This window comes from Loxodonta africana, chromosome 22, assembly GCF_030014295.1.
Source record: "Loxodonta africana isolate mLoxAfr1 chromosome 22, mLoxAfr1.hap2, whole genome shotgun sequence".
Classification (NCBI taxonomy): Eukaryota; Metazoa; Chordata; class Mammalia; order Proboscidea; family Elephantidae; genus Loxodonta; species Loxodonta africana.
In genome coordinates, this window is record NC_087363.1 from 73,547,925 (window position 1) to 73,568,552 (window position 20,628).

General features: G+C 36.5%; 1 protein-coding gene across 14 annotated transcripts in view; it reads right to left on the minus strand.

Annotated features, from left to right (window-relative positions):
- Positions 1-20,628, minus strand: part of LMBR1 (limb development membrane protein 1) — a 252,099-nt gene that overhangs the window by 21,242 nt on the left and 210,229 nt on the right. For 13 of the 14 annotated variants that reach the window (XM_064275129.1, XM_064275133.1, XM_064275132.1 and 10 more), the window contains 5 exons: positions 16,449-16,525; positions 15,742-15,819; positions 12,459-12,532; positions 12,125-12,215; positions 10,594-10,660 (listed from right to left, as the gene is read on the minus strand). In XM_064275129.1, the coding sequence (XP_064131199.1) occupies positions 10,594-10,660; positions 12,125-12,215; positions 12,459-12,532; positions 15,742-15,819; positions 16,449-16,525 (387 nt within the window). The remainder of the gene's footprint in view (positions 1-10,593; positions 10,661-12,124; positions 12,216-12,458; positions 12,533-15,741; positions 15,820-16,448; positions 16,526-20,628) is intronic. The other variant, XM_064275127.1, reaches the window with a different exon arrangement.

A 20,628-nucleotide genomic window follows, 5' to 3' on the forward strand; every position in this document is an offset into this window, starting at 1 on the left:
TTCTATAACCCAGTCTTTTTTGAGCAGGGTATTGTGCAGTTTCCAAGTGTTTGATTTCTTTTCCTCTTATCGATTTCCACTTTTATGACCTCATGGTCAGGGAAGATGCTTTGTAATATTTCAATGTTTTGGATTCTGCGAAGGCTTGCTTTATGACCTAATACGTGGTCTATTCTAGAGAATGTTCCATGTGCACTAGAAAAGGAAGTATACCTGGTTGCTATCGGGCGGAGTGTTCTGTATATGTCTATGAGGTCAAGTTGGTTGATTGTGGCATTTAGATCTTCCGTGTCTTTATTCAGCTTCTTTCCGGATGTCCTGTCCTTCACCGAAAGTGGTGTGTTGATGTCCCCTGCTATTACTGTGGAGCTGTCTATCTCACTTTTCAATGCTGACAGTGTCTGTTTTATGTATCTTGCAGCCCCATCACTGGGTGCATAAATATTTAATATGGTTCTATCTTCTTGGTGTATTGTCCCTTTAATCATTATATAGTGTCCCTTCTTATCCTTTATGATGGATTTAACTTTAAAGTCTATTTTGTCAGAAATTAATATTGCCACTCCTGCTCTTTTTTGATTGTTGTTTGCTTGATGTATTTTTTTCCATCCTTTGAGTTTTAGTTTGTGACTCTAAGTCTAAGGTGTGTCTCTCGTAGGCAGTATATAGATGGATCTTGTTTTTTAATCCATTCTGCCACTCTCTGTCTCTTTATTGGTGCATTTAGTCTATTTACATTCAGGGTAATTATAGATAGGTATGACTTTAATGCTAACATTTTGATGTCTTTTTTTGTGTGTTATTCACAGTTTCTTTTTCCCACTTAATTTTATGTGCTTAGTCGATTATCTTTATATATTGTCCTTTCCTCATATTCGTTGTTGTTGATTTTGTTTCTGCTGAGTATTTTTTTTCTTGTAGTTTATTTTGATATGTAGGATAGTTTTGTCTCCTTTGTGGCTGCATTAGTATTTACTACTATTTTTCTAAATTTAAAACAAAATTTTATTTCTTTGTATCACCTTATCTTCCTCTGCATATGGAAGATCTATGACTACATTTCTTAGTCCGTCTTTATTGTTTTAATGTTGTTTTCTTTTACATAATAGCATCGCTGTTACCCTGTTTCGAACTTTTTTTTATCTTGATTTATTTTTGTGACTTCCCTGTCTGGGTGGATTTCTGATTGCTCTGCCCAGTGCTCTAGTCTTGGGTTGATACCTGATATTATTCATTTTGTAACCAAAGAGCTCCCTTTAGTATTTCTGGTAGTTTTGGTTTGGTTTTTACAAATTCCCTAAAGTTCTGTTTATCTGGAAATGTCCTAATTTCACCTTCATGTTTGAGAGAAAGTTTTGGTGGATAAATGATTCTTGGCTGGCAATTTTTTTCCTTCAGTTTTTTATATAAGTCATCCCATTGCCTTCTTGCTTGCATGGTTTCTGCCAAGTAGTCCAAGCTTATTTTTATTCAATCTCCTTTGTAGGTGAGTTTTCATTTATCCCTAGCTGCTCTTAAAACTCTCTATCTTTGATTTTGGCAAATTTGATTATAATGTCTTGGTGACTTTCGTTTAACATCTACCTTATGTGGAGTTCAATGAACATCTTGGATTGATTTCTTCTCATCTTTCATGATATCAGGGAAGTTTTCTGCCAACAAATCTTCAACAATTCTCTCTGCATTTTCAGTTATCCCTCCCTGTTCTGGTACTCCAGTTACTCGTAGGTCATTTTTCTTGATAGAATCCCACATGATTCTTAAGGTTTCTTTATCTTTTAAAATTGCTTTATCTGATATTTCTTCAAATATATTCGTGCCAAGTACTTTATCTTCAAGTTCAGAAATTCTGCCTTCCACTTGCTCAGATCTGCTCCTCTGACTTTCTACTGAGTTGTCTACTTCTGTAATTTTATTGTCAATCTTCTGAATTTCTTATTGCTGTCTGTGGATTTTTCCAGCTTATTAAATTTTTCATTACATTCCTGAATAATCTTTTTAATTTCTTCAATTGCTTTATCTGTGTGTTCCTTGGCTTGTTCTGCATATCGCCTCATTTCCTTCCTGATGTCTTAAAGGGTTCTGTATATTAATCTTTTGTATTCTGCCTCTGGTAATTCCAGGAATGCACTTTCATCTAGAAGATCCCTTGATTCTTTGTTTTGAGAGTCTGTTGAGGTGATCATGGTCTGTTTCTTTATGTGACTTGATATTGACTGTTGTCTCTGAGCCATCTATAAGTTATTGTATTAGGTTATTTTATGTTTGCTTACTGTGTCATAGCTTTTTGCTTTGTTTTGTTTTGATAAGCCCAAACAGCTTGCATGAGTGAGCTAGCTTGATTATTTTCGCCTTTGGAGCTGTGATGTCCTGTCCCCAGCTGGTTAGAGCTGTTATCAGGTATATCAGTCTAGGAGTCCATTCACTTTTCTTGTATGAATTCAGCTTAGGTGTCCAGGTAGCTGATCATCAAGTGTGTGGTACTGGCTCTGTCCTACCGTGTTAGAGACAATTTTAAAAAATGAAGAATATAATGTGGAACTCTATCAAGAGAAATAACCTATGAGTGATTGGAGTACCAAAACAGGGAGGGATGACATAAAATACAGAGAAAATCGTTGAAGATTCATTGGCAGAAAACTTCCCTGATATTATCAAAGATGAGAAGATACCAATCCAAGGTACTAATCAAACTCCACATAAGGTAGATCTTAAAAGAAAGTCACCAAAACATATTATTAAAAAAAAACTTACCAAAACCAAAGGTAAAGAGAGAATTATGAGAGCAGTGAGGGATAAACAAAAAGTCACCTACAAAGGAGAGCCAATAAGAATAAGCTCGGACTACTCGGCAGAAACCATGCAGGCAAGAAGGCAATGAGATGACATATTCAAAAAATTGAAAGAAAAAAATTGCCTTGCAAGAATCATATATCCAGCAAAACTATCTCTTCAATATGAAGGTGAAATTAAGACATTTCCAGATAAACACAAGTTTAGGGAATTTGTAAAAACCAAACCAAAACTACAAGAAATACTAAAGGGAGTTCTTTGGTTAGAAAATCAATAATATCAGGTATCAACCCAAGAGTAGAACACTGGGCAGAGCAACCAGAAGTCAAAAGCAAAGGAAAGAAAAAAAAAAAAAAAAAAAGCCTAAGACAGGGTAATAGTAATGTTATTATATAAAAGAAGGCAACATTAAAATAATAAAGAGGGACAAAGAAATGTAATCATACACCTACCTTCCATATGGAGAGGAAGATACAGCAATACAAAGAAATAAAAGTTAGTTTCAAATTTAGAAAAATAGGGGTAAATAATAAGGAAACCACAAAGGAGACAAACTATCCTACTCATTAAAATAAAATACAAGGGAAAAATACAGACTCAGCAGAAACAAAATCGACAACAACAAATATGAGGAAAGAACAATATATAAAGACAATCTACTCAGCACATAAAATCAAGTGGGAAAAAGAAACTGTCAACAACGCATCAAAATGATAGCACTAAATTCACACCTATCCATAACTACCCTGAATGTCAATGGACTAAATGCACCAATAAAGAGATAGAGAATGGCAGAATGGATTAAAAAACAAGATCCAACTATATACTGCCTACAAGAGACACACCTTAGACTTAAAGACACAAACAAATTAAAACTCAAAGGATGGAAAAACATATCAAGCAAACAACAATCAAAAAAGAGCAGGAGTGGCAATACTAATTTCTGACAAAATAGACTTTAAAGTTAAATCCATCAGAAAGGCTAAGGAAGGATACTATATAATGATTAAAGGGACAATACACCAAGAAGACATAACCATATTAAATATTTATGCATCCAATGACAGGGCTGCAAGATACATAAAAAAAACTCTACTAGCATTGAAAAGTGAGATAGACAGCTCCACAATAATAGTAGGAGACTTCAACACACCACTTTCAGTGAAGGACAGGACATCCAGAAAGAAGCTGAATAAAGACACGGAAGATCTAAATGCCACAACCAACCAACTTCACCTCGTAGACATACACAGAACACTCCACCCAACAGCAACCAAGTATACTTTCTTTTCTAGTGCACATGGCATATTCTCTAGAATAGACCACATATTAGGTCATAAAGCAAGCCTTCACAGAATCCAAAACATTGAAATATTACAAAGCATCTTCCCTGACCATGAGGTCATAAAAGTGGAAATCAGTAACAGGAAAGCAGGGAAAAGAAATCAAACACTTGGAAACTGAACAATACCCTGCTCAAAAAAGACTGGATTATAGAAGACATTGAGGATGGAATAAAGAAATTCAGAGAATTTCAATTCTAGAAGGACCCCGGTGGTCATGGCCCCCAGACCTTCTGTTGGCCCAGGACAGGAACCATTCCCAAAGCCAACTCTTCAGACATGGATTGGACTGGACAATGGGTTGGAGATGGATACTGGTGAGGAGTGAGCTTCTTGGATCAGGTGGACACTTGAGACTATGTTGGTATCTCCTGCCTGGAGGGGAGCTGAAAGGGTGGAGGGGGTTAGAAGCTGGCGAAATGGACACAAAAAGAGAGAGTGGAGGGAGAGAGCAGGCTGTCTCATTAGGGGGAGAGTAATTGGGACTGTGTAGCAAGGTGTATATGGGTTTTTGTGTGAGAGACTGACTTGATTTGTAAACTTTCACTTAAAGCACAATAAGAATTATTAAACAAACGAAGAAGCGAGCAGAGAGACCAAGCAAGAAGAGCCAGGAGCTTGAGTCCTTTGGACAGGAGGTCCCTATGCTGAGAAGCTCCTCCTCCTTCCCCCAGAGCAGACAGAGAGAGAAAGCTTTCCCCTGGAGCTGGCACCCTGAATTCAGACTTCTAGCCTCCAAGAGTGTGAGAGAATAAGTTTCTCTTTGTTAAAGCCATCTACTTGTGGATTTGTTATAGCAGCACCAGATGAATAAGACAGAATTTGGTACCCGAAGGAGTGGGGTGCTGCTATAACAGATCTAAAATGTGGAAGCGGTGTTGAAAGTGAATCAGTAGATGCTGGAAGAGTTTTAAAGCATAATAATAAAAGCCTAGATTGTCTTGAAGAGTCTGTTGCTAGAATTATGGGCATCAATGACAACTCTGGTGAGGATTCGGAAGGAAGTGAGGAGAACTGTTACGCTGGAGACGGCAGCAGAGAAACAGCAGCAGCAGAGCAATCGCAGCAGCACAACCAGGAGACTAGCACGAGACAGTGCTGGTGCCAACCCATGGAGCGAGAGCGCTGAGTGCCTTTGCACAGAAGGATTCCTGGCACAGTGGGGCGCCTCCAGGCACTTATTGGTGGAGCTAGGCTTGCCGACCCATGCACCAAGACCGCTGAATGTGTTCAGGCCGAAGTTTACTGGTGGAGTGAGGTGCCTCCAGGCACTTTGCTGATGGTGCTAAAGAGCTTTGGAACACTTGCCCAAGCAGGGCACATAGGGCAGTGATGTCCAAGGGGCGCAAGAAGCCACAGAACCAGGAAGCAGAAACTTTAGAGACAAGGAACACAGGAAGCAGAGTTGCCTTTACAGTGGGGGCCTGGAAGGCTGAGCTGAAGCTCAGGGCTGAGGGACCTCCACCCAGAATCTGGACAGTGTGGGCAACACCCAGAATCTGGAGGGCAGAGCCATTGCCTAAATAGTCTCAGAGAACACAGGATTATTTTCAAGCCTTGAGAGCTAATGTAATGTAATCTAATGTAATGTGTTCTGCTGACTTGCTTGGTGCCTGTTATCACTTCTTTCCCTTCTATTTCTCCCATTTGTAATGGAAGTGTCTATCTTGTACCTGTTCCACCATTGTAGTTTGGAGGCAGATAACTTGTATTCTAAATTTCATAGATGAAGAATTTTTAGATTTTGGACTTACAGTTGAATTGAGACTTTTGCTATGATATGATGGTGTGAATATGTTTTACATGTGGCAAGGACATAAATTTTGGGGGAACTTCATACTACCAAGAAAGCAGCACCAGGAACAGCACATGTCCTTTGGACCCAGGGTCCCTGTGTGAGAAGCTCCTAGTCCAGGGGAAGACTGATGACAAGGACCCAAGGACCTTCCCCCAGAGCCGACAGAGAGAGAAAGCCTTCCCCTGGAACTGGTGCCCTGAATTTGGACTTCTAGACTACTAGACTGTGAGAGAATACATTTCTCTTTGTTAAAGCCATCCACTTGTGGCATTTCTGTTACAGCAGCACTGATAACTAAGACACAAAGTGATACCCATGGTGAGAGTTTTTAAATGTCCTACAGAGCATACCATACATGTATATAAAAGCACAAAAAAAGATATCAAAAGATATAAACCAAACTGGTTCCTGGGAACTCTATGGAAGGGACTGACATTAAAAGTGGCAGTCATAGGAATTTTAGTCTTATTTCTAATATTCTTTATTCATGTATTCATTTATATAATTAAAAATTTAAAATAAAATTTTCTACAGATAAGAAGATAATCTGTTTATCTGTATCACAGTTAACTATGTATATGCATATTATTAAAAATACTTAGCTAGGTTAGGCTTTTTTATTTTTAATATAAATTAGAGCCTTATCACATACAGTTTAACTAGAAGATTTTTAATAAGATAGGAGCTTGGCTACATTACATTTTAAAGATTCTTCCAGCTAAATGATCATGACTGGAATTATTTTCATATGAATAGTCTTATTTTAAAATATAAACTAAATTTAAGATATTTTCATGTGTATCAGCAGATAGCTAAATTGTTTAGACATGTCTGACCAATGTGACCTATCCTCAGATGGGATCACGCATGGGCCCAGAAGCCAGTGCGGCACAGGAAAAACATGACAGGCAGAGAGTGGGAATGTGATTTGCTAGAGTTATCATTATTTGGTCTCTTAACTGTTGTAGACATTTGACAGAGAACAGTTTACTTAAAGAATGTTTTACTCTCAAAAATCCTGTTTTTTGTTTTTATACAAACTTATTTTTCAAAATTAAGGGCATTAATAATCACTTAAATGCTAATTAGTAGCAGTCATTTATTAATTTTCTACAATATAACTGAATATAATGAAGTTATGGGCAATTTCTTGCTGAAAAATTTTCAATATGGGGTTTGGATTTATTTTTTACATCAAAGTCACAATTAGGAACATATACTAAGATTTATAGTTTTATTCCACATTTGTTATTTTTAAGTATCTGTATTTCAGTTTCACACAGGGAAATGGAAAGAGAAAGTCGAGGGTAAAGATTAGTAGTGTACTTATGTGATCCCAAATAAAGACCTCTCTAAAAAAGACTGGTTTTTAAACAGAGTCCCTTCATCAAGGAAACAAAAGAGAATAATCCACTTTATCTCCTAAAAGTAATGGACTGTATGGGTACTGGATGAGAAATATGTGGAAAAACTTAAATTCAAACTGCATTTGCAAAAGTATTTATGTGCTAATACCATGAGCATGTTTTCCTTTTTTTTTTCCCCAAAAAACTGCATTTGGGCCTTGTATTTTTTATAACCTACAAGTTGCATAAAGAGCTTCAGGATGAAAACATAATTATAAAAAATAATTTTAAAATAGAAATTAGTAAAAGTATTGCAAAGTCTGTTGGATGCATTTGAGAAAAAATTTCCCCTTTGGTTAAAGGAGATTTCAAATAAAAGATAATGCAAAAAATGTCCAAATCTAAGTTGTTTCTTGATTAATCACAATAAAGAGCATATCAGCCATTGTATAAAACCTATTCTTAGAAAATCCATTGCAACTGTGATAGGTGTAGTAAAGACATTTAAAATATTTTATGACAGAAAAGTATCGGCATCCACAGATGAGTTATTAGGTTTGATCTCGTTCTGTTTTCACCTTGTTTGCCAAGCATCTCCTCTAACCACCTTGAGGGTCTGTTAAACTAAGTAGTAAATTGTTTACTAAAAACATGTACATCAAATTCAAAAAACATTTGAAATCTTGGAAACTGAAGCCTACACAGGCAGGAAAATAGTATTTTGGAAATTCTATGGAGCGGCATAGCATTAGTTTCAAAGGGTCTTAAAGGGTTCTGATAAGAAAATTATGCACAGACTCTTGTATTTCCTATGGACTACAAAGCTACCACTGATAATCATTACATTCGACTAAAATAACACAGTCACAATTTTCCTCACAACTTAATTCTTTGTGGCAAGTGATATGTTTATAAAATTTACTAAGTGGGGATTTTTCAAACAGCATAAAAAGTTTCCACAATGAAATATAACAAGCTAAAAAAAAAAAAAATTTTTTTTTTATTTAACAGGAATTCTTCAGTAAATGTGTCCTACACACTGTACTTAAAGAGCTATAAAACCAGAGCTAAAGTCTATAATGCCTATCATTCATAATAGCAGCTGACAAATGGTTAAAAAGAAAAAAAAAAAAACCCTGCAAAACACTTTCATTTTTGAAACAAAAGTATCACCAATTTAAGTATTTGATACTGCATTCAATGTGTTTTCAGGTTCACAATTAAATTTATAGTCTTCACTAAAAAGCTACTGAAGTAAGAGAAAAACTGCACACATGCAGGCAAATTATGATTTCTCTTTTTACTTCATTTCTCATTTTGCTCTGAGCAATGGGATGCTGCTAGCCAATTTCAGAAAGTAAATGGGGCCACACTCAAGGTCAGGATTTACTTGTGAGAGGCAATAATAGGTAGAGTGAAAAACTTCCCAGCTTGGAATGCAGTTGTTAAACGTACTCTCTAACTTACGAGCTTTTCAGCTAGTAAATTAAAACTCCGTCATACACTAGGATCATATTCATGACAACTGTCTATATTTTATCTTCTTAAGTCAAAGACTGAATTCTAAAGGGTTAATAGAGGAATTACAAAGTAATTCTAGTTCGCATTTCCCATAATACTAAAATAAAGCTTTTTATTCTAGTCGAGAAATTTGCTTTTTTAATACTATGAAAAGCCTCTATGAATCTGTTTAACGTATTTACTTCTTTTCATCTATTCAGGGCCATCGGGCATAACGTGTAACGCAGTGCGTGTTGACGTTCTGCAAGGCGCCACATGACTCACTGTACTCCACTGCGCTCTATTAATCCTGTTTGGACAGCTGTGTCCAGGCATTTGTTAGCTGCATTTTAATTGTTCCATCTTTTTTTTTCCCTCTTTTTATTTATCTCTATGGCAAACTACTCAGGAATTTAATTTGTTGGTCTCAAAAAGTAAATTTTACCATTAATTTGTTTTCTTTGTATTAAAACTATACTCAGCATGTAAATTTCTTCCATAGAATCAGCACATACTAACGATAAACCTTAAACAGCAAAGCACAGAAAATTAGTTTCATGAATATTAAAATGGTTGGGTATTTGTGATATTACAAAAGTTATTTGCTGGACTGTCATAATATAAATGGTAACATTTAGCTTCAAATCTGGTTAAAAGTGCTATTTTTGGCATTTTAAGATTAGCACACTATAAACAGATGTGAAAACAATAGTAAGTCCTATAACGCAAACACAAGGGAAGTTAAGAACGTTGAGTAAACAAGTTTGTTATCAGCCTGTGGAACAGTGGTCCTTTTTCCATTTATACTTAGATTTCACTTTTTACTGAAATATGAAATTCTTTGTAAGAATTATGAAGATAACCACAAAGCTTATATTTCCTTGGCACTGCCTGTATCTCAGATGTCTATAAATCCTGTATAAATAAAGGAAGTAACACAAGAGCTAAAACAAAAGCAATTCAAAGTTACTACTGATTTTTGTTATGAGCAAGTTGTTGAAGTTTAGTGACTGATTTTTCAATCATTTATGAACACTCAAGTTAAAACCTAAGTCTAGAGAATCTAACATAACTGCCTAAGGAAAATTCCTGTCTGAAATAATATTTAGGCAAGAACTGAGAACACAATTTGCAATATCGCTTTATAGAAGATAATAAGGCCAAAGATTTATTCAGCTATCTTCACGACAAAGTGAAAATGTGTTTTACTTGTAAATGATCACTAAAATTCTTTGAAAATTGAAAAATTAAGAAAAAAATACTAATGACAGGCAAGTAACACCTACATGAACAAATATGCACTTTTGAGTTAATGTGTGCTTCCACAGGTCGCATTGCTTTCAAGTTTATTTCATGGACACAAAGCAGCTGAAGAATACTTTTTACAAATTATCAATTTTTTAAATCACATACTAAATTGTAACTTTCAAAAAAATTTTTATAAGAAAAATTAATTTAACATTTCCTACAAAATAAACTTCTTTTAAAAAAAAAAATCCCAGCTTCCTCACTAGAGGATGCAAAAGTTTAATAAGCCAGTGAAAAAATATGCTTCACGTTTGATGAAGGAATGCCTGCAGGCACGTTAAGAAAAAAAAAAGGTCCTTACTTAATAAAATTACTTGTCTTAGTATGGCCCTATACATATCATAGCAGAATGAAGTAGAAATACAAGTATAAAATAACGTGGGAGGAAGCATTATATTCCAAATGTGGTATTTTGAAAAAGTTTAGAAACTAAAGGAAAGACACTTAGTAGAGGTATCTTATAAAGGTCTAAATTTTAAACGAAAAACTTCTCATTGAAATTTACCCAGTGTTCTTGACATCACAGGCAGTGCAGAGCTCAGGACCAAGATTGACACACAATTCCCAATGATCTGTTTGAGAAATTAGAAAGAGTACCTGGCAGTTAAAGGGTAGGATGACAAATAAAATCTGTTCATATTCTAAGAAAATACTGTCCATTCTAGTTACCTACTGTACTCCGCCAGCCTCTTAATGACACTGCTCCAAATAGAATTTAAAGAGGATAATAAACTTTTTCTATAGACGTTTAAAGTTATATCAGTAAGTTCTAGAAGATGTTTGTAACACCTGATACAAATACAAAGTTATAGAACACTTATATTATACACTTGAGACACTGCATTTTACACTATTAATTGTAGCTGCCAATTTTAAAGAGCTTTGCCGTCAAGTAAAAAAGAACAAATGCATTTAATACTTCTGACTGTATTTTTTAAGTCAGACTACTGCTCAAGATTTTTTATATAATTTCTACTTCTAATATCCTTAGCTATTATGCTTAAAATGTCAAAGAGACATATTAAATGTCTAAGAGAAATGCAAAACCTAAATTCTAGTAAATCATTTTCAATGTAGCCTATGCTTATTCTTCATGTTAAATAAACTCATTTCTATGGAGTCGATTTCGACCCTCTAGGACCGAGAAGAGCTGCCCCATAGGGCTCCCAAGGCTGTAAACCTTCACAGAAGCAGAAAGCATATCTTTCTCCCATGAGCTCGAACTGCCAACCTTTCATTAGCATTCGAGCACTTAATCACTGCGCCATCAGGGCTCCTTATTCATATGAAATAGAGGAGCTGAAAATACTGATTAATATTTATGATCACTTAAACTGGATGCTAAGTATCTCCAGTTCTTTATAGAAGTTATAGCAAATTAAATAAGTTTTTATATGTGTGTGTGTGTATGTATATATATATTTCCCTTTCAAGAATAGGCTAAAATATAGAACATATATAAAAACAAGCCAGCATCTCTTATTAACCTTCATCGTCAGCCTGTGGGAATATTTTACACAGAGTCACTACATAAAATAACAGCCTTTGTTATTCTGAAGCCAACGACATATTGCAGAAAGTCAAATTAGCCCCAGACTACAAAATGATTCTGAATAGAACTCTTCGGTCTTACTTTAATTATTCAAATTTGAAATACTTTGTCTCTAATACTTGTAGCAACCAAGTTCTTCAGATTTCAAACAAGCTCCCTGAGGTACAGTTAGCACAATCAAAGTTACTCATTAGCAATACGTTTTCTTTAGAGGAAAAGAAGTCCTTTCACTAGCTTTCTATAGCTAGTTAACAAGCTCGGCAGTTCCGTGCATTTTACGAGTGAATGGATGCCATCCAAATTAAACACAGCACATCCTTTCCCACTCATTCAGCATTCTGAAAATCTTCCAGTTTGTGTTTATGCAACTCACAAACAAATACCTATCACTGCAAATGAACCATTCAGGGCAATTACTAAATAAAACAGTCCATTTGTCTTGGAGGCAAAAGGGAGGCCAGAGTCACCTAAGACTTTGCCTTACCTTTGTCATGGTTGTGTCATCCTTCTTGGGAGTAAAGTTTCCAAAAAATCGGAGGCTATAGAAACCGACAACAGAGGACACCATAAGATAGCTGTGAAAAATCAAGGGAAAAACTCTCCAAAGGAATGCACATTTTCCTTAAGTTCTCAGCAGTCTCCAAAAAGTCTTAAGACTCAAAGGAAAAACAAAACAAAACAAAAAGCCACTTCAAGTGCTTGAGGAAGACTGACCTGTTCTTTTTCTTCTAGGCAAGTGTCTTAGTAAATCACCACTGTTCCAGAAAACTAGACAAAATACTTGTTAAAAGACAGAATGTTTACTTAAGAAAGGATACAAAATCAAAATGATTTCAAGTGCAGCTCCCACAAAACCAAAAGTGGAAAGAGAGGCATTTCCTATTCCAGGCCCCTGCAAAAAAAAAAAAAAAAAACAGTACTTTTCAGAATTCAATGACACCATTTTATTTGGTTTCCCTAAAACTGTTCTTACGTAAATATAGGACAGTTGGAAATTAGAAACGTTAAATACTCTGGAATAACACCTAGACTGTCAAAGGCCAACGGGAGGTGACATTAGGCTGTGTTAGTCAATTAATATAAGTACCATGTTAAAAATTTAACAACCTCAAAAACTTTTGATTTCTCTCAAATGTAAGAAAGTTACTTACCAAAATAATACTATTATAATTACTACTCTTATGCAATAGAATCATTTTTCTTCAGAGAATAAAAAAAATAGAATAGCACAATAGGAATAAAAAAAACCTGCTGCTGTTGAGTCAATTCCGACTCATAGCGACCCTACAGGAATAGAAAACATAATATAGGAATAGAAAACATAATATACGAATAGAAAACATAAATACCTGAGCCCTGAGGCATCACACAAAAATTAAACAAGGTATGCCCCAAACATAAGCTAACCATAGAAAGAAAAAAAACCACCAATAGAAAGAAAGTGAATGTATATAACCTCTTTCTACATTTGAAAACTTCCTTTCCCCAAATCTTCCTTAGGAATTCAGTATATTTGAAAAAGAAATAATTCAGTCATAAAGAAAAATGAAGTTCTGATAACATGCTACGGCATAGAAGAACCTTAAAAACAGTAAGCTAAGTGAAGTACATCAGACATAAAAGGACTAACACTGTGTGATCCCTTTACATGAAATAACTACCCACTGCCCCATTGCCATCAAGGTGGTTCCGACTCATAGCGACCCTATAGACCAGAAGAGAACTGCCCCATAGGGTTTCCAAGGAGCGCCTGGTGGACCCAAACTGCAGACGCCTTGGTTAGCAGCTGAGCTCCCAACCACTACGCCACCAGGGTTTCCATGAAACAACTAGAAGAGGCAAATGCACAGGTACGAGCGTAGACTGCTGGTTGCCAAGGGCTGAGGGAGCAGGGGATGGGGAGTGACTGCCCAGTGGACACGGAGTTTCTATCTGGGGTGATGAAAAAATGCTGGAAATAGTGGTGGTGGTTGCACAACACAGTGGATATAATTTGGAAACTGTATATAATCTGGAAACCCTGGTGGCAGAGTGGTTAAGAGCTACAGCTACTAACCACAAGTTCGGCAGTTCATATCCACCAAGTGCTCTTTGGAAACTCTATGGGGCAGTTCTAATCTGTCCTTTGGGGTCGCTATGAGTCGGAATCAACCTGACAGAAATGGGTTTTTTAAATATATTTAATTTACCACAATAAAAAATTTTTAATATAAAAAGATTTTTAAAAAGTAAAGTTACAAATTTTTTTCTAAACATTATACCTATCTCAAAACTTATCTTTGGCTAGGCCTTACAAAAATAAAAAGAGAAAAAGTAATATTTATATAATTAGATCTGTCAGGCAAGAAAATAGTCTCCTACTGAAGTCGGAACATTTTCAAAGCTAGCTAATTAAAGGAATTACCCAGATACGAACTACTGTTTTACTAGTCAGCTTTAGTTACCTCTCACAGAAACAATAAGAATAATTAAGAACGTATAGTCAGGCTAAATAAACCACTAAATAATATTATACATATTACATATACATTCTAATTTTGACATAAAGAAGAGCTATGTGATTTCATGGAAACCCTAGTAGCACAGTGGTTAAGAGTTTGACTGCTAACCAAAAGCCTGGCAGTTTGAATCCACCAGGCACTCCTTGGAAACCCTATGGGGCAGTTCTACTATGTCCTATAGCGTCGCTATAAGTCAGAATCGACTTGATGGCAACAGGTTTGGCTTTTTTTTTTTTTTTTAATGTGATTTCATAAACAGGAAGAACATGTGATACAAGGTCCTGACCATGGTTGGTGGGGAATCTGAAATCAAGAATATAGTTAATTTTCACACACACACACGTGTACACACACACACGTACGCACGCACACATGTGCACACGCACGCACACACGTGCATACGCGTGCACACACATACACACATACACACATGCACGAGTGCGCACACGCACACACACACGTGTACACACACACGTGTATACACACACACATCTTCAAAGAACATGTATCTTCTTCTCAGACTAAGAAGGAATTAAGATAGGTATCAGCTTTTCTATAAGAAAGATACCTCATCTGTGACAACAAAAGCATGAAACAGTTTTGAAAATATCTTTATGGGAATGGGAGAGCTATTGACTAAGAAAAATATAACAAATGCCAATTTAGATGTTCATTAAGAATCTAAAACTTTATCATGACACCAGAAAAAGTATGCCAAATATGAATATTTAGTGGTAACGATCTTCTATTTGAAGACTATATTCAAATAGGTGAAATGACAGAATATAATAAAATCATCATTTTTTAAACAAGATACAAAAAAAATAATTCAAGAAAAGGAGTATTTCTGATCTCCCTTCCATTAACTACACACTCTGATTCAGTTTCATAAAATGTGTGACTCTCTTAAAACATAAATCTCTATAAGGTATATATTTGGATCTTCTGCAAACCCAATGAATTCATCTAATATAGTCTTTATACATCACTATTTTAAGGAGCCCTGATAATACAAGGGTTAAGCCCTGGGCTGCTAAACAAAAGGTTAGTGGTTCACACTCACCTAGCAGCTCTGTGGAAGAAGGACCTGCCCATCTTCTCCCGTAAACACTACAGACTAGAAAACCTTACAGGCCAGTTCTACTCTGTCATGTGGGGTAGCTCTGCTATGAATCAAAAAATGACTTGCTGGCACCTAACAACAACTTCACTATTTTAGACTAGACATTTTCTTAAAGAATCACAAATATGAATTTCAATAAAACCAGGGTGAATTCTGACATAAAATCTAACAGGAAACTATGATACTTGAAGAAAAGATGCGGTTGTATGTGGAAGAGGAGTGATTTTTGGTTTTTGTTATATTTTTTAGAATGTAAAAACAAAATAAAAATACAAAATAAAAAAATTAGAAACAAAAATCATAGTATACAGACACTGTTTATAAAGGCTCATTGCATAAAGAGATTCAGATCACTTGAAGTATATACACACAGAACGGTGAGTGTCCGAGTATGAAAACATTCAGGGTATACACATTCGGGGTATATACAGAGCACACTTTTGTAAAGGAAAAACATGTTCAATCATTTTACTTTACCCTTGTTCCCTTTGGCATTGCTGTTTCATCAACCAACAGGCAAAGAATATTACAAGCCACCAAGAGGACCGAGATGGACTACAACACAAAAAGTGGGCCATTAGTGCTCAGTTTCAAGGGCTTTTTATCACCACACATGTATTAAAATCTAAATAACCAAATGTATGTTTCAGTATAGAGCAAACCTGAACTCTACATAACACTCAAGTCGGGAGACTATCTACAAAAACTCCAGAATAAATTCTTAAAAGATGCCGCACATTATTATCATGTCAAAAGCTAATAATATGGAGACCCATTTACTAAGTGATCTCACTTGACGGGAACAAAAAAAACCCCTCAGAAGCCTACAGATGTAGAAAGTGGTAAGACACCACCAGAAGTACTTTGCACTGTGCTTTCCAGAGAGGCTGAAGCAGGGAGGGCATCAGCAACACCGGTCTTTTCTTATTTTTTCTATGAAGTAGAAGGCTGAATTTTTAGCTTTCATGAGGAAATAGATTATCTTGTGGATTTTTTAAAAATTGCCATTAATTTTCCGTTTTTACTCTATTGAATTTTTACAAATAAAGGCATAGATAGATTTTAATTCTGTGGCTAGAAAACAAGTTCACTAGAAACCATTTAGCTGATGGGGTTGGCATACTCAAATGCAAAAATAAATAAAACATAATTGGCTTTATGCAACTAGGCAAATAAATTCTTACTGTCTCAATAAGAAGGAGGACCATAACAGCAGGATACACCAAATTTCGTTCCCATGCTGAAGCCTTTTTTCGCCTCTCTATTAGAAGGGAAAATAAAAATATTTCAGTAATTTCTAAAAATTCTCTCCAGAGTCACATTTTAATTCCTTAATGCTACAATCAGTATTATTTTTATGTAATTTCTTTTTCAAAATAAATTTTTCTCCCCAAAACTAAAAAAATTGAATTTTTAAAACAGCTTGCTCCAATCCTGTGATAGCTATATTTCAGCTCTATGAAGACATTTCACTTCTTAAGGAAATATATTAATACATACCTTACTTTAAAAATTTACAGATATTTGTATTTTAAATAAATATACATGTTGGTATAGGCATATTTTAATAAAGGAACAAGAATAAAAATCTCTAATCCCATATTCTAATGATAAAACACTTCTGGTTTTCTAAAAGCTGGAAATAAACTTCTAGCTATATCACACCAATCCTCAACCCAAGGACAACTGGGAAAGGTGGAGCAATTTAATTTTAAAAAAAAAAAGATTACATGAACTTATCAGAGCACTATCAAGACAACTAAAACTTGAGGGCCAATATTCTATAAAACTTCCCTTTTGTACTACTTTCCCCTGTAAGACATGGACCTATGAGGCTGAGAAATCAAGCAGAAAGCAGTTAAATAAATGGCAAAGATATTAAAGCAAAGCTTTCAGCAAGCTTAACAGAGCCTAGGAGACAACACTGGAGTTTAGGGTTACCAAGGCAACTACAGCTTGAGATGTTACGATCATAACACAAATACCTATTGCCGTTGAGTCAATACCAACTCATATCGACCCTACAGAGTAAAGCAGAACTATCCCATAGGCTTTCCAAGGCTGCAATCCTTACGAAAGCAGACTGCCACATCTTTCTCCTGCAGAGCAGCTGGTGGGCTTGAGCCACTGAATTTTCAGTTAGCAGCCGAGCACTTAACCACTGCACCAACAGGGATCCTTATTATAATCAAAGAGAAAAGGAAAGGGTGAAGAGGTGAGCCAGACATTCAGTGTCACCTTCCCCTTCAAGGCACCAGAGGCTAAGGGGTTCAGAAAATATGAGCTGAGAGGCAGAGAAGCTAAGCAAAGCTTCTGCAAGGCTCATGTTCCTCGGGAAGCAAAATCTAGAGTTGCACGTCAGTGAAGAAGATGCGATCAAAAGGAAAAACAAGACAACCAGACTTTCAGTTGGGACCAAAGAATCCTATAGCCAAGGATTAATGCCAAACCAGAAATAGACCAATCCTCACAAAGACCAAAACCCAGCCTCAAATGATCTCAAGCCTAGATAAATTAAATCTGATTTGTCCCTGCTACAATTGCCTGCCAGAGTAAAAGTAAATCCTGTCTAAAATAAGGAAATATCGGGCAGAGCCAAGATGGCGGAATAAATAGACAATTCCGGTGAGCCCTCTTTACAGCAAAGACCCAAAAAAACAAGTGAAACGAGTGTATTTGTGACAAACTGGGAGCCCTGAGCATCAAAGGCAAGCTTAGACAACGAACTGAGGGGCAGGAGGAGGAAGAGACCGTTCAGAAGTGGAGAGGAGTTGCCACACCTGAATTGTGAGGAGCCCACAAGCACTATCCCCAGAGTGGCAGACTGGTACTAGCGTTCCGCCGCAGTTTCCTCAGTGAGAATAAGCGAGGACACAGCCAACTCACACCTCTGGAACCTGAGGAGAACGGCGTAACTGGCAAAAGCTAAGGACTTGCGTATGTTTTACCGCACCCACCCACCCCCAAGCCAGCTTCAGCAGCTGAATCCCTGGGCCTGAGCCAGACCCTGGTGAGCACCTAGAGCCATCCTCCTGGCCTTGGGGAGGAAAAAATTTGCAACTGGGGGGAAAGGATAATTTGCTACCTCCATTAACCAGGGTAGATCAGGACAGAAGCGGCTCCTGTCCAGGCATAAACCATCCGTGGACCTTGAGCACATTTCCCTTCTGCATGGACCTGTGTGGGCCTATTTCAGGAGAATAGGCCCTTGTTGGCAAACTCCAACCATTTCAGCTCTGCGGTGGAGAGGTGGCTATACGATGTTTGACACTGCTTTGCCTATTAAACAAGATCCTCACCTACCCACTTCAGGGACCTAAGGACTGGTACCTTCACTGAGGTCACCCAGCCACCTGCGACAGGGGTCCAAAGATAACTGGTACCTCCCAGTACTTACAACCAAAAACCTTGGGTGCCCATGATCCCTCTGTAGAACCTACCCATCAGCACGCTCTAGGGAACAGAGATGCGTTTTCCTCAGACACTTGGGGGTCGGTTCTCAGCTCCCTGCCTTGCTCAGAGCGTCACCCCCTGCTGCACCCAGATACCAATATATACGCCAATCACCCCTGCCCCTCTAAGACTGTACGACAGAGCCTATATCACACACTTGATGAAACCGGAGCTGAATTCATACGAGAAAACTGAATGGAATCCTAAACTGATATACCTGAAAACAGATCTAGCCAGCTAGGGAAAGGACACCAGAGCTCCAAAGGCAAAAATAATCAAGCTAGCTCACTCAAGCAACCCATAGGGGTATACCAAAACAAAACAAAGCAAGCAGCTACGACACAGTAAGCAAGCAGATACTAATACAATAATGTATAGATGGCTCGGAGAAAACAGTCAATATCAAGTCACATAAAGAAAGAGGCCATGATCACCTCAACAGGCTCTCGAAACAAAGGATCCAGGGATCTTCTACATGAAAGTGCATTCCTGGAATTATCAGATGCAGAATACAAAAGTTTAATATACAGAACCCTTCAAGATATCAGGAAAGAAATGAGGCACTACACAGAACACGCCAAGGAACACACAGATAAAGCAACTGAAGAAATTAGAAAGATTATTCAGGAACATGATGAAAAGTTTAATAAGCTGGAAAAATCCATAGACAGCAATCAGAAATTCAGAAGATTAACAATAAAATTACAGAATTAGATAACTCAATAGAAACTCAGAGGAGCAGAATTGAGCAAGTAGAAGCTAGAATTTCTGAACTTGAAGATAAATCACTTGGCACTAATATATTTGAAGAAAAATAAGACAAAGGAATTTTAAAAAATGAAGAAAATTTAAGGTTCACGTGCAACTCTATCAAGAGAAATAACCTACGAGTGATTGGAATACCAGAAAAGGGAGGGATAACAGAAAATACAGAGAAAATTGTTGAAGATTTGATGGCAGAAAACTTCCCTGATATCGTGAAAGATCAGAAGATATCTATCCAAGATGCTCATCAAACTCCACATAAGGTAGATTTTAAAAGAAAGTCACCAAGACATATTATAATCAAATTTGCCAAAACCAAAGATAAAGAGACAATTATAAGAGCAGCGAGGGATAAACAAAAGGTGACCTACAAAGGAGAGCCAATAAGAATAAGCTCGGACTACTCGGCAGAAACCATGCAGGCAAGAAGGCAATGGGATGACACATTTAAAAAACTTAAGGAAAAAAATTGCCTGCCAATGATCATATATCCAGCAAAACTGTCTCTTAAATATGAAGGTGAAATTAAGACATTTCCAGATAAACACAAGTTTAGGGCACTCGTAAAAACCAAACCAAAACTACAAGAAATACTAAAGGGAGTTCTTTGGTTAGAAAATCAATAATATCAGGTATCAATCCAAGACTACAACACTGGGCAGAGCAACCAGAAGTCAAAAACAAAGAAAAAAAAAAAAAAAAGCCCAAAACAGGGTAATAGTAATGTTATTATATAAAAGAAGGCAACATTAAAATAATAAAGAGGGACAAAGAAATGTAATCATACACCTACCTTCCATATGAAGAGGAAGATATGGCGACACAAAGAAATAAAAGTTTCAAATTTAGAAAAATAGGGGTAAATAATAAGGTAACCACAAAGGAGACAAACTACCCTACTCATTAAAATAAAATACAAGGGAAAAATACAGACTCAGCAGAAACAAAGGCAACAACAACAAATATGAGGAAAGGACAATAGATAAAGAAAATCTACTCAGCACATAAAATCAAGTGGGAAAAAGAAACTGTCAACAACACACAACAAAAAGACATCAAAATAACAGCACTAAATTCATACCTATCCATAATTGCCATAAATATAAACGGACTAAACGCACCAATAAAGAGACAGAGAGTGACAGA